The 13,352-nt window shown below is 34.4% G+C and overlaps 3 protein-coding genes across 13 annotated transcripts in view; 1 reads left to right on the top strand and 2 right to left on the bottom strand.

Moving 5' to 3' along the window:
* LOC110443285 (trichohyalin-like) overlaps positions 1–3,459 on the bottom strand; it is a 76,378-nt gene extending 72,919 nt beyond the window's left edge. The window contains exons 1-2 of one of the 2 annotated variants that reach the window (XM_021487421.1): positions 3,301–3,459; positions 106–278 (exon numbers count right to left, since the gene is read on the bottom strand). In XM_021487421.1, the coding sequence (XP_021343096.1) occupies positions 106–254 (149 nt within the window). In that variant the 5' untranslated portion in view covers positions 255–278; positions 3,301–3,459. The remainder of the gene's footprint in view (positions 1–105; positions 279–3,300) is intronic. The other variant, XM_021487422.1, reaches the window with a different exon arrangement.
* Positions 3,460–3,856: 397 nt separating this feature from the next.
* On the top strand, positions 3,857–8,419 carry LOC110443283 (uncharacterized protein C4orf22 homolog). The gene is made up of 6 exons (XM_021487418.1): positions 3,857–4,004; positions 4,941–5,071; positions 6,125–6,215; positions 6,762–6,904; positions 7,227–7,356; positions 7,977–8,419. Exons 1-6 carry the CDS (start codon positions 3,897–3,899, stop codon positions 8,073–8,075), a joined length of 702 nt encoding a protein of 233 aa, XP_021343093.1. The 5' UTR covers positions 3,857–3,896; the 3' UTR covers positions 8,076–8,419.
* A 4,268-nt stretch (positions 8,420–12,687) lies between these two features.
* LOC110443277 (TATA element modulatory factor-like) overlaps positions 12,688–13,352 on the bottom strand; it is a 33,980-nt gene continuing 33,315 nt past the window's right edge. For all 10 annotated transcript variants that reach the window (XM_021487402.1, XM_021487407.1, XM_021487408.1 and 7 more), the window contains one exon: positions 12,688–12,909. In XM_021487402.1, the coding sequence (XP_021343077.1) occupies positions 12,886–12,909 (24 nt within the window). In that variant the 3' untranslated portion in view covers positions 12,688–12,885. The remainder of the gene's footprint in view (positions 12,910–13,352) is intronic.

The raw sequence follows: 13,352 nt of genomic DNA, 5'->3' as shown, positions 1-13,352 counted from the left end.
CACAGAAGCTTTGAGTGTATTTTCTCTTTCATATCAATCCAGAGTAGCCATGTTGACAGGACTATGATCTAAAGGTAGCTATTGTGCCCTTGCTTCCTGTCTTACCTTAAAAATGTAGCATAAGATTTAGTTTGACGTTGCCGCCTTTCCTCATCCTCTTTGATGCCAGCTGGAGCACTGTCAGGCCTGCGGATTGTGGTGTATCTGCTGTGGATCAGAGCACCATGTTCAAAAGGAAGATCTGTCAGCACCATCTTGAGGTTTGTTATGTCCCAACACTAGAAACAGACAAACGGAAGGGTTAACATTTAATCTTCAAATACCAGCAGAGTTGAGGTGAGCATCAGCATCTTTAATAATTCAGGTATGCTAGGGAAACAATGGATCAGCAGATCATCAGCCTGGAACAAATGTTCAGCAAAGCATAATAAACGTGTAAACAAATATCAATACAAAACAGTTCTATCCCATAATACCCCAACTGTGTTAACCTATTAATAATTTATATTTCTCTCACAACTGCTATAGGTAAATACAATTTAACGTAAAAATGACTGTATCAGTATATCCTGTTTTGCAAATAAAAGAGTTAATACATATATTATTATAACAAGCACATCCATAAATGTACTTTTATTGAACTATAATTCTCACAATAAATTTAACAGATAACTTCAATCTTGTAACCTGGCTATGTCAACATTCCACAAATGTTCTAAGTGTTTAATGTAAACAATATAAATCAACACCACAAAGTGCCGGTCAAACGCTATAGACAAGATTTATCAAGTCAATGTTAGATTATAAGCCACAAGTATGCTACTTAATGGTCAATCCATAGGGTCCTTTGCCTGGGTAACAATCAATTAAATTGAAAACTTCCATTAAACAAACAAAATATCTGGTCTGGAAATTTAATTTTGATCTATGAGAGATTCAATCACTTTTTATATCTACCAGAACTTAATCTTATTAAAGGATACATATTACCTTCCAACACTATACCTTTGCTGGTACTTAAATTTCCGTACAGTCGTCTTCAATAAAAGCCACTCATTACTCAGAATGACCAGAGACTGCCATCAAATAATTATTTCTTTTGTAACTTTGAAATGTGTCATTAATTAAATTACTGTTTATAACATTTAGTGGAGATATATGTTGTATATAATCAGGTAGTAACACTCATGGCAGTAGATCAGTAGAGAGCTATATGTACTGGGAATATCTGATATATTACTTAATATCAACTTTAACACCACTTTCCCATTGCAAGCAAAATACTACACTGTAGAGGTTTTTACCCTTTTTTGTATATTCAGTAACCTCCCCTTAATTTTGTTTCGGATATAACTGTAGAGCTGTTTGGCAAGGTCACTTCCGTTCACCAGATATAGCTCAATTGGTAAAAGTACAAAAATTGAATGTGCAGGATTTTATTCCTGGTCAAGTCGCACTGAATTTTTATACCCAGAACACTGATATCCTGTAGTACATAACATTTCATTTTGCAAAGTAAAATTCAACGGTCATCCATGAATATACTTTATTATACAAAGAAAACATTGAGAAGTCCTTGTGTTGGAATTAAATATAAAAAAAAAAAAAAAAAAAAAAAAAAAAGACAGAGATAGCGTCTCTTATTATACATATATTTATATCACACGACCTTAGACGCCTGCATCTACTTAGTATTAAATATCATACCTAAGGCCATATTTTAAGATTTTATCTTGGGACTTCTAAAATCTACACAGATGTAATACATCACCTAGGCTACCTAATGACATGTCCCAATCTCTATACTGATGCAATACACCAGCTAAGCTATCTGACTCCTGGTGATTTACTGAATCGAAATCAATAACACTCTTCAATCTTTTGTTTTCTATTTTAGACCCAAACAAAGTCTTTTTAGGTAATGTACTTAAAAAAGTGGTGAATATATGCAGACATCATGTAATTTGTAACAGACTAGCAGCTAGTTATAATACATTACATTGTCAGTAGAATTAGCACAATACATGTTTTATATCATGTTTGTAATGTTAGTTAATGTAGATAAATATGATGTCAGGCTACGTGTTATTTTACAAATATAACAACACTACGAAAATAAAGAGAACGGCCGGTAAGGGGCATGTCAAAGAAGATGGAAAAAGACTTTGATCTGAATGCTGAAATATTGATTTTAAAAGTTGAAATGCTGAACACAGTTTTAGTCTGCTTTTCTTTCACGGCTGATTATTTCTGTCTTCTTGGTAAATGCATGTCTCCAGATTCTATTACATTGCCCAGAAGTTAAAATGTAAAAAAAGCTTAGCTAAAAATTATAGGGGTAAGTTTAAATTCATCTTTTGAAAATCATGTTGCATGAGGTTTAGACATAACCTTATTGATTTTGAGGGTGGAGTGATAAACCCTCCTACCTCCTTTTTCTCAGTCTTTGTCCCCAAGACACAACTATTTACAACTCGGGTTTGATATCCTTGCTAAGCAATCACACAATGCTTGAAACAAGGATTGGCAAACTCTAGACGGACGCTCTACCAATTGAGCTTTCTAGATCTGGTCGCAGACGATCAACCCAGTCCGACTCCATGTAGTTCCACTACAATTATATCCTGTGCAAAACATTTTGCTGCATTTTTGTACTAATAGTAGATAGAAATCTTGAAAAAAAGGTGTAAAATATTTTTTCCCATTACATATTTTTATTGTAGGGATATCACAACATATATATATATTGTGTGCGATATAAACAGACAGGCACAGAAACTGGGCACATAGCAGCGCCTTCAACAAGAATGACAGGGTTGAATACTTAAGTTATCATTGTAAAGGAAGTGATTGGAAACTGACTTGTTTAATAATGTCAAAAGTGTTGCTCTAATTCGTTTATTCAGCAAATTTAACCATAAAGTGAAATACAAGGTATAATATAAGTACAATTATAGATCTAGAAATTAAGGCATTCACATAAATGCACCGGGTGATATTGACATTGATTGGTAGAAAAAATGAGTTACGGTAGGAGAGACATTTTGAAGTAAATTGAGACTAAAATGACGACCTGATGAGGTAAAAATTAAGCACCCTTTGCATTAAAATGAATTGACGTTTATATACTTAACAAAAACCCAAAAGGCACATAAAGACTTCGATCAGGAGCAGAAATACGGAATTTGCTTTAGATTGATGAAAAGTATGTTGTTATATATGTGCAAGTGACTTTTTAACTTTCAAAAAGAAAGTTGTCTGGTACTGTAACAGGTGCTTGCTCAGCAACTTTCCACTTACCACGGGCGGTATATCGGTATATGTCGGTATCAGATATTAGAACTATTTGAAAAACGGTTATTTACATAGCTGTCATCTGCAGTTATCCTCAAGTATAACGAATATCTCCTTTGACACAAATCAAAATAGACTAAATCGCGACAGCAGCCGCCATGACAGTGTCGTCTTGACGACTCGTTTACAAATCGGATGTGCGAGACAAAAATAGTATTTAAATAACGATATTTTCTTAGCATCAGAATTATATGTAGACCAACAAAATTATGTTCGGGAAATTATATACATGTTACGAAATAATTACATATCATTTGCAATTATTTTCTTAATCGAGATTTTGCGCGCTTTTGTTACTATAGAAGCTATCGATTACTACGCTAAATTGAAGAACTATTTTCTTCTTGTTAATTACGTGATTAACCTTTAAGATTACGTAATTAAGATATTTTTGACATAATTTAATATGAGAAATTGTTGTTAAATGTATTTATATATCTAAATTTAAATAAATAGGGAGTGAAATATCAAAGCTTAAAACTATATTTCAATGCGCAAAGTGAAATTTATAGGTGTTGTTAGGCATGTAAACAACTTGGAAAATGGAGGAGGAAGTGACAAGTGGAGGCGATAACATTGTCGCAGAATTCAATACTTATGAAGACTTTTTGGACTCGCAGATAAAACCTATAGATCTATTTTACTTAGAGGTAACATAGTGATGTCTATTTTATCGATGAATTTTGTTAAATTAAACGTTATGTATCTCTTTATCTGTACTTTATACGGTTCCCCATATACACCGGTGCTGTAAAACCAATATCAAAGTGTGAACCGGACTGTCATCCTGATGTACCAATTAAAGGAGACCGTTTGTGTCTACAGTAATCATACTGACATGGTACACATGTGGTGTGTATGTGTATATGTCGATTTATGTAAACTTATAAACCATAGACCACCACTTTGCATCAGATTTATTTTGATATTTTGTATAGTACGTGTACATGAATATATGCAAGTTTATAATAATAAATTGGTAAGAATTTAGGTATGAACAGCAGTATTGACAGATAATGACACTTCTGTTTAGACGTAGTAGTATTTACAAACATAATGACACAACATGTAGTATTGTCATATTGATACAGCAGTACGTATTGAGACAGTCATATCAACACCGCAGTATCATCATACATATAGTCAATACAAAACTATTGTGTCATCCTGGAAGTTCATGTCCACACATTACAACTGGAAATACATGGTCAAATGACAGCAGTAATGACCATACTTGCCACCTTTTTGAAATTTCCATGGGGAGTTTCTTTTAAAGGGACAGTTCAGCATATTCACTCTTTGCAAACATTAAAATTAAGGGTCCAAAATCGGGAGTCTCCCTCCTAAATAGGGAGGGTTGGCAAGTATGAATGACATACAATGTATATTAATTGAAACAGCAGTTTTGAGGTAAACATATTGACACAGATAATTGATATACACAGCCATATTACAACCTTATATTTTCAACAGTGCTGTTATTTTGGAGAGTCAAAATACAAAAAAAAAAGAAACGAAGAATGTCCATAAAACATAAAACATAACATCTAAATATTATAATGATACTAATGTTTTAATTGTTACAGGATGAAGAGTTGGCACGTCAGGTTGTGGAATTGGGGTACAGAGGGAGTGGGGAGGTGTTGAAGAGGGAGGAGTTTGAGGCAAGGAAACAGGCAGCAGAGGCCAGTCGGCTGTCTAAACGTAGTCAGCAAAAGTAAGTTAGGAGCACCCAACATTGTTGTTTTACACTCTTTTTAAACAAATTTTATGTACATATATTATGTTCTAAAATATGAGCAACCACCATTTCTTCCTTTATGCTAGTACATGTTTAAAGTAAAATTTTGGAATGTTTACGTAGTACCTGCTTTTGCCTGTTGACTGGTAGTCCTTCATCCGAAGATTATCACCAGATGTAACATGTGCGAAAGGGAAAAAATAAAGCAAAGTTTGATCGAAAGCATAGGAAAGTGTGAATATATAGGGAAAGTAAAGTAAGAAGGGAGAAAGTTTAAGTTTAGATGAGGCAACTGTGGTTGATCTTCGAGACTTCTGTCTCTTGGCAAGCTGTTCTACTGGATTACAGTTCGAGGGTAGAAAGATGATCTGGTATAGTCTTTGGTGGGTTGGATCTGCCGGTACTGGTGTTCACGGCCTCTGCTACGAGATGAGCTGATCCTTCGGGTTGATGGCTACCAGGTTGTTCCAGATTTTATAGAATACTGTCAGTCTGGCGTCAGCACATCAGTGTTCCAGTGTCCTCCTTCCTAGATCTGATGGCACGTCTGTGACACTGGAGGTGTTATTATATCTGTTAAGGACCCACCGGGCTGTTCATCCCTATACCATTTCGATCTTATCCACTTGGGCATGTTGGAGTCTGGATAGAAGTCTCTCACTGCTTTTGGGTCCCATACGGTAGCACAGGACTCCATTTTCAGTCAAACCAGTCCCAGATAGGCCCTTTCCTTTACCTTCTTCAGTAGATCTACATGATTTAGCTGACATTCTTAAAGGGTGAAGTAAAATGTCAAGATATAGTAGGTATAGGTGTTTAATGTAAAACCTTTAGTCAAATGATGTATGTAACTAGACTGTACTACTTTTGAAAGTAACATACATTATGAGTGTTGGTGTATCTCCACATTACCATCAAGTCAACGATCGTCAATTGTTATCATTACCTGTATAAATGTTTGATCTCACATTTACAGTCAAATATAAATTGTACGAATTTTTGAATCATCTAATTGCATATGTTATAAAGGACACTTGCAAGTTCAGGAAAGGAACTGAAGGACCCATTTTTGAAAGCACTTGCTCATAGAGAAGAGGCAAACAGGAGCGGGAAAATGACTGTAAGTTATGAAGAAAATGGAACATTTCTGCACAGTGAAAATATAACATTTCGGAACAGGTTTTCCTTTTTGAAAAAATATACAAGAATAAGATGATCTTGATATGGGATTCCGTTGCTAATATATTTATATTAAGGGGAACTAATGGTATGTTGTTGAGGCCTTCTGTTTAACAAACGTTTGTCAGTTTCTTTACTTTGAAAATGAAAATAAAATATGCATCACAGGGATAATCATTGACCCCTCAAAACTGAAATTGACCCCTCCATGTTTCAATTTTCTTTTAATTTTACAAACAATGGCCCCTCTTAATTTTGATATTGACTAAAAATTGCTGAAATGGCCCACTGCTCTCAAATTCCAGGATTTTCCCGGTGCATAGATAAAATATATGTATATATATACATATCACTGTAATTTTGTTTAAGGAATGGAATTGGGCATTTCTTATTCTTTTAAGAAAATAGTGCAAGCTTCAAATCTTTAGGGAGAATTGTAAATACAATTAAACATCATCAAGATTTGTCTAAATTTTTGTTTTTGTAGACAATCATCTTCATCCGAGACAAGAATGCTCGAGGACAGGAGATTTCTGGCTATGTAGATTATGCTCACAGACTGAAGACAGAAGATTTTGAACCATACTTTGGTGCAAGGAAAAGATTATTGCCTAGGCCGTCTGATTTAAGGTATAGCTTATCAGAAATACTTATTGATGACACACCATATATGATTAAATTTAATATTGGTAGACATGTATTTTGATGACCAAGCAAAGAAATAACTGTGTTCTGTTCCAGTAAATTATGCATTCACTTTTAATTCAAGAAGAAGTCTATTTCTGAATTTTTACTTGTACAGTGGGTTTTTTTATACAATGTTGTACTTCCAAAACAATGTGATTTACAGTAAGTTGAAATATTGCATTTTCTTCTCAATTGAGATAATGGCTGAAATAAAAAGGAAACCTGATTTAATCACATTTGTAAAAGAATTTTTGACATTTTATAGCTTTTACAACTGGGAAACACAGACATCCACATCTAACCCAACACCTAACTACCAGGTCATTGCAGAGAATGCATCTGGACTGTTGTTCAAAAACAAGCGAGACAGAAAAATCATCAACGTTGACCCTAAGGTAAGGGACTCGATGCAGACACCAAAGAAAGGATGGGCTCAGTGCTATCTTTACCTTACACCATTTGCTGCATATAATGACAGGATTCATCAGAAATTTCCCACTCTAAACAATAACACAAGCATAAACAAGTGCAAACAATAAAACAAGTACAAAGAAATGCTAGGATTAACTTGGCAAATGATGATAGTATAAATAAGTGTCGTACTTAACTGAATGTATAAATTGTCTCTGCTGCTATTGAGGGATGGATGAATGTTTGGTTTTCCTTGCCTTTTTTTTTACATTTTGTCATCTCTTTTTTTTTTTGTAATTTAGATCTAAATAATGAATTTCTTCTGACCCCAGTTTCACAAACTTTCCTCTACTTAAGGACATTCCTCAAACACAGATACCATTTAAGGAAATTTTCTAAAATTTTGTTAAAAAAAATCTTAAATTTTGTTAAAATTTTCTATCACTGTTTCCTATTGGAAATCTTTAGTTAAGGAATTTCCTAAGTTACGAAATGTTTATGAATCTGCAACTTAAAGCATTTATTGAAAGGAAAGTGTTCAGACTAAATTACAGCAAACCACTTTTGAATTCTGTTTACAAGAAGGGACTATGTGTATTTACAGGTGACCACACCCGGTGATAACTCCACCCGGACCGTCATTGAAACCTGCAAGTATGTTCAGGCAGTCATCTATGATCACATCACACGGCGAAAGACATGATTTGTTTGTTACAAGATTAAACTGACACTCTAGAATCCTTTAGTTGCGAGAATCTGTACACAAAGATCTGGCTCCACCTGCTTCATAACGTCTGGAAGTTCTTAAAAATGTGTTATCTACATAAATTATGACAAAACCTCACCAAGACTGATCTTTCCAGAAACTTGTCCCTTCTGCATTTCCCTAGAAGAGGCAACCTTGTGATAGCAGTGGTCACACACACTGTGTTTGTGTGGCATTCATGTTTATTGAGAAATAAGTTGGGTATATTAAACTCCAGATTATTTCTTTAAAATATATTTATAAACTTATGTTGAAGTAAATCATGTATTTTCAAATGTCAATGGATTTTGTTTTCATTTTTGTTACTTCAAAAAACAAGCCTTGAGTACTGAATATTTCCCAACCAGTGTTGAAATCCTGATTTCTCCCTACTATTGTATTCCTGACATCAGATCATTCTGTCAGATGTACCAAATATCTCACTAGTATTGTATACCTGACATCAGATCTTAATGTCAGATACCCAATATCTCACTAGTATTGTATACCTGATATTAGATCTTAATGCCAGATGTACCCAATATCTCACTAGTATTGTATACCTGACATCAGATCTTAATGTCTGATACCCGATATCTCACTAGTATTGTATACCTGATATTAGATCTTAATGCCAGATGTACCCAATATCTCACTAGTATTGTATACCTGACGTCAGATCTTAATGTCAGATGTACTCGATATCTCACTAGTATTGTATACCTGATATCTCACTAGTATTGTATACCTGACATCAGATCTTAATGACAGATGTACCCAATATCTCACTAGTATTGTATACCTGACATCAGATCTTAATGTCAGATGTACCCAATATCTCACTAGTATTGTATACCTGATATTAGATCTTAATGTCGGATACCCGATATCTCACTAGTATTGTATACCTAACATCAGATCTTAATGACAGATGTACCCAATATCTCACTAGTATTGTATACCTAATATTAGATCTTAATGTAAGATGTACCAAATATCTCACTAGTATTGTATACCTGATATTAGATCTTAATGTCAGATGTACCAAATATCTCACTAGTATTGTATTTCTGTTAAATGATCTTAATGTCAGATGTACCAGATATCTCTCTAGTATTGTAGTACATCAGCTCTTAATGTCAGATGTACCTGATATCTCGCTAGTATTGTATACCTGATATTAGATCTTAATGTCAGATATACCTGATATCTCACTAGTATTGTATACCCGATATTAGATCTTAATGTCAAATACCTGATATATCACTAGTATTGTATACCTGACATTAGATCTTAATGTCAGATGTACTCGATATCTCACTAGTATTGTATACCTGATATTAGATCTTAATGTCAGATGCCGGATATCTCACTAGTATTGTATACCTGACATTAGATCTTAATGACAGATGTACCCGGTATCTCAATGAAAACAAAATGACGGTGATACACAAAAACAAAGACAGTCATTCCATAATCAATAATTTATTTCCCACATTTTAATGTGAACTTGAAATTTCATCCATACATCATTTGAAACCTGTTCACATTCAGACTAACCTCAAAAACAGACAGCATTAACCATTGAAATAAATAGTAAAAGTAGGTCTTGGTCATTACTGACTCACAATGCTGGACACCATTTTAAAGTAATGAATATAAAAACATAAAAATAATAATTTGCTTCCCATGTTTATGTTTTTGCTATAGTTGTATTATTGTTTCCAGAAATGAGGCTTTAAGTTGATTAAACGAGAGTCCCCTCTATGTACAAAGATACTGTCCTGTTCTAAACCATTTTAATAGCACTACTATATACCTGCTAATTTTTAAGTATATAAGACAAGAGGCTTCCCAAGAGTACCTAGCAATCTGAATACCCTGAAATGATCAGTTATATGTACTTAAAATTATGTAATGAAAATGTCAAATGAAAAATTTAACCAGTGTATACTCAAAGGCCCCTTTGCGTATCTGGTTCAACCGGTTTGTCTGTTTTTAAATGTAACATTTTTGGGTATAAATCCTGGAGGACCTGCAAACATTAAACATTTATGTCAAGGCTCACCTGAAAGCAGCATCAGATTACTAGGTCTGACCTCCAGTCATAAACCGAACAACTCTGGTCCAACTGGTTCAACCGTTTGGATCTCGATAAACGAATGCGGCCGAAGTTATTGAATATTAAAACTTTCCTGACTTACCAGTAAGGAATTTATTACCATGCAGACAATGGTACCTGCATTGTTAAAACTGTCAGGAAAATTGACTTCATGAATAGATTGCAAGCTAACCATCAGGACTAATTTAGATAAACATAATCTATTATCAAGTTTCAGTTTCCAGCCTCCTCAATTCCCAGCCAAGCATGCCTTGGTAGTGTACAGGTATATTGTCAATATGTTTGTAGATTATATTAAGTTGAACAGATATAAAGGGTGATGTTTTAGCTAAGTGTAATCTCCTCAGACTAGGGTATAGTTACACTACACCACGATTATATAGATACATTGGTTTTACTTTACTATGTTTTACATAGTGTAACATTCATGTAATGGTTCATTCCCATAACAGGTGTACATTTTTGGAAGTCTATAGTTATTGGACAATATGCCTGTACCATTCATCATTATACAAGTAAACTGACACTATCGAGAACTGTAACATTCAAGATATCTACTCACACAGTTTTCAAGTTAGGTACTTCATATTTGTATGCAAATCAGAATTAATCAAATTGCTCCATTCAATTTGAAATTTATTTGTACCTTGTATTCACAATTTTTAATTGCAAAGATATACACAAAATACACACAGTACAAGGTTAAATGGTTTTTATCACAGCAAGACTTTACTACAGCTAGGACATCTACACATACAAAGGATTTTCAAAAAACTTCTATTTATGTTGTGTATTTGGAATGTACACAATTCAGCGTGAAAAATTATGGAACTCTCTACACACTAGACGATAACTTCCCATGTTAGATACTATTATACAACATGTGCATTAATGTACACAATAATACCAACATTTCTATCTAGCTAGGTGGATTATCGTAAACACTCGATTTGTTAGATGAATTGTATGATAAATTGTGATATTATATAAAGCATAGCATTTTCATACAGCAATATAGTTCTATATACATGCAAAATGTATGATGATATTTGCACTAAACTAACTTACTCCATATATCGACTATAACATAATTATATTTATGTTGAAAGCCCAAAGTAGGATAAACCTATGTTTGATAGATGATGAGTAACCTGGGTTATGTTTCCATGACTTATTCCACTAACATATACATACAGGTTTAAAAAAAACCTTGGTATTAATAAATCAACATTACATGGATACCCTTAAGGACTGTTCCAGATACATCAGCAGCAGGGGAACATGGTAATTGATAAAATATGGATGATGGAGAGTATTTAACTGTTAGCATTCGTACAGCGTTTCCTGGCAGAAAAAAGTTATTGTGATTAATAGGGGTCACAAAAACCCCACCATGACCTGGATCAACCTCCGAACCCCAAATATTTATTTCAGTAATGGCCCCAACCCTGCATAAGAACGGGTCCTGGTTAACATGCATGGTTTAGAATATAATCAGTGTAGCAACACATCCTATAAAGGATACTGGTTAACCTACTTGAAGAATTTAGAACTGACATTATTAAAAGACTTATTCCCTGTCTAAGAAGACCTGTGAAATAATTTTCCGTCGGTATGCCATTATGCTAAAAGATAATGTGTGCAGAAAATGAGAATGTTGGTTAAAATAAAAATTGATAGCAGTTTATAAAGATCTAGACCTAAATCCTGCTCCTTCCAATAAGGTTAAGGTTTAGCCTGCAGCTTCTGATATCTTGCTGTACTGCATCAAGATCTCCCTAACATGGAGTATCTAGTAGTTATAACCGTAACAAACACAAAAGATAAATAAGTATTAACACCAGACAAACATCACCTGTGACTGAAGCCACATCAGTCGATAAAATTCACAACATATTTTAAATATTTGCCATATCGGTATTTTGGATTTTCATCTTGCATACAATTATATTTAGAATTGCATTTCACAAAGTCTTTAAATAACCAATAATGAATTTCACTGTCACCATGGTCATCAATTACAACAAAATGGTCATCTTTAGAACTGTAAATCATAACATCCACTCTGTTCACGTTTGTTGTTGAAGGCGTCATGACAGCTTACGATTTGAAATACATAAGATATGTTGCTGTAGAGATCCAGTTGATTAATAGAATCTTCCCCTAACTTGAGGGTGTGACAGAGAATTCTCCAACCCGAGGGGTGATGTTTTTTGGTTGTCTAACCCGGGGCTCTGCCGGGGGTTAGACAACCAAAACAATCATCCAGAGGGTTTGAGATAAAAATCATCCAGAGGGTTTGAGATAAAAATCATCCAGAGGGTTTGAGATTTCTGTTACACCTTCAAGGTAGGGGATGATTATTTTTCTCCCATCCCATTATTTCAGTCACAGCTCCACCAACAGTAGTCTGCCATGTTTGTAAACAAAAACACGTGGGTATGCCTATCGTTATTCACTTTTGATGACGTCATAATTACCGATGACGCATTTTAATGACGTCACAATTGAACACGTGCTAATCGCCACGAGGCTATCTACCCCTAGAGGGTGACAAGCTGATCTTTCCCGGGGAGACACACCTGTGAAGGGTGGGAGAATACCACATCTCTCCTCTATTGCACTTAGCACCAATCTCTATCCTGTTCACTTTGTGAGTAAATGATCAATCTGCAAAACAAACAAAACTAATTAAATTTTACCAAGGCACTTTTCCAGAGATCCAATCCGTCATCAAATGTTAAAGTCGAAAAAAAATATGGAACAGTTAACACTACAGCACTACCACTATTTATAGATATGTTGTCCCAGGTATTGACAAGTCACCAATCACATTTCACATGACATGTCATGATGACAAAAAGATAAAAAAACAAGGTTACCGCGGGCGGTATATAATACGCCCGCCACACATTGAATGAGCAGTTGTTTGTATGATTGAAATATATGAAGTATTTGTGAGTAATTGATATTAAAAGAGAAATCATTCAACATAACTGGTAGATCAATGAGTGCAATACAACATCATGGAACGCATGCATCGCATTAATGAAACCAAGGGGAATAACTCCAATAATTACGGTCGGATAATGGCGGTTATCGAACTTGTCCGA

Source organism: Mizuhopecten yessoensis, unplaced genomic scaffold (genome assembly GCF_002113885.1).
Source record: "Mizuhopecten yessoensis strain PY_sf001 unplaced genomic scaffold, ASM211388v2 scaffold716337, whole genome shotgun sequence".
Lineage (NCBI taxonomy): Eukaryota > Metazoa > Mollusca > Bivalvia > Pectinida > Pectinidae > Mizuhopecten > Mizuhopecten yessoensis.
Note: the sequence above shows the minus strand (reverse complement) of the source record. Positions and strands in the feature narration are given on the sequence as shown.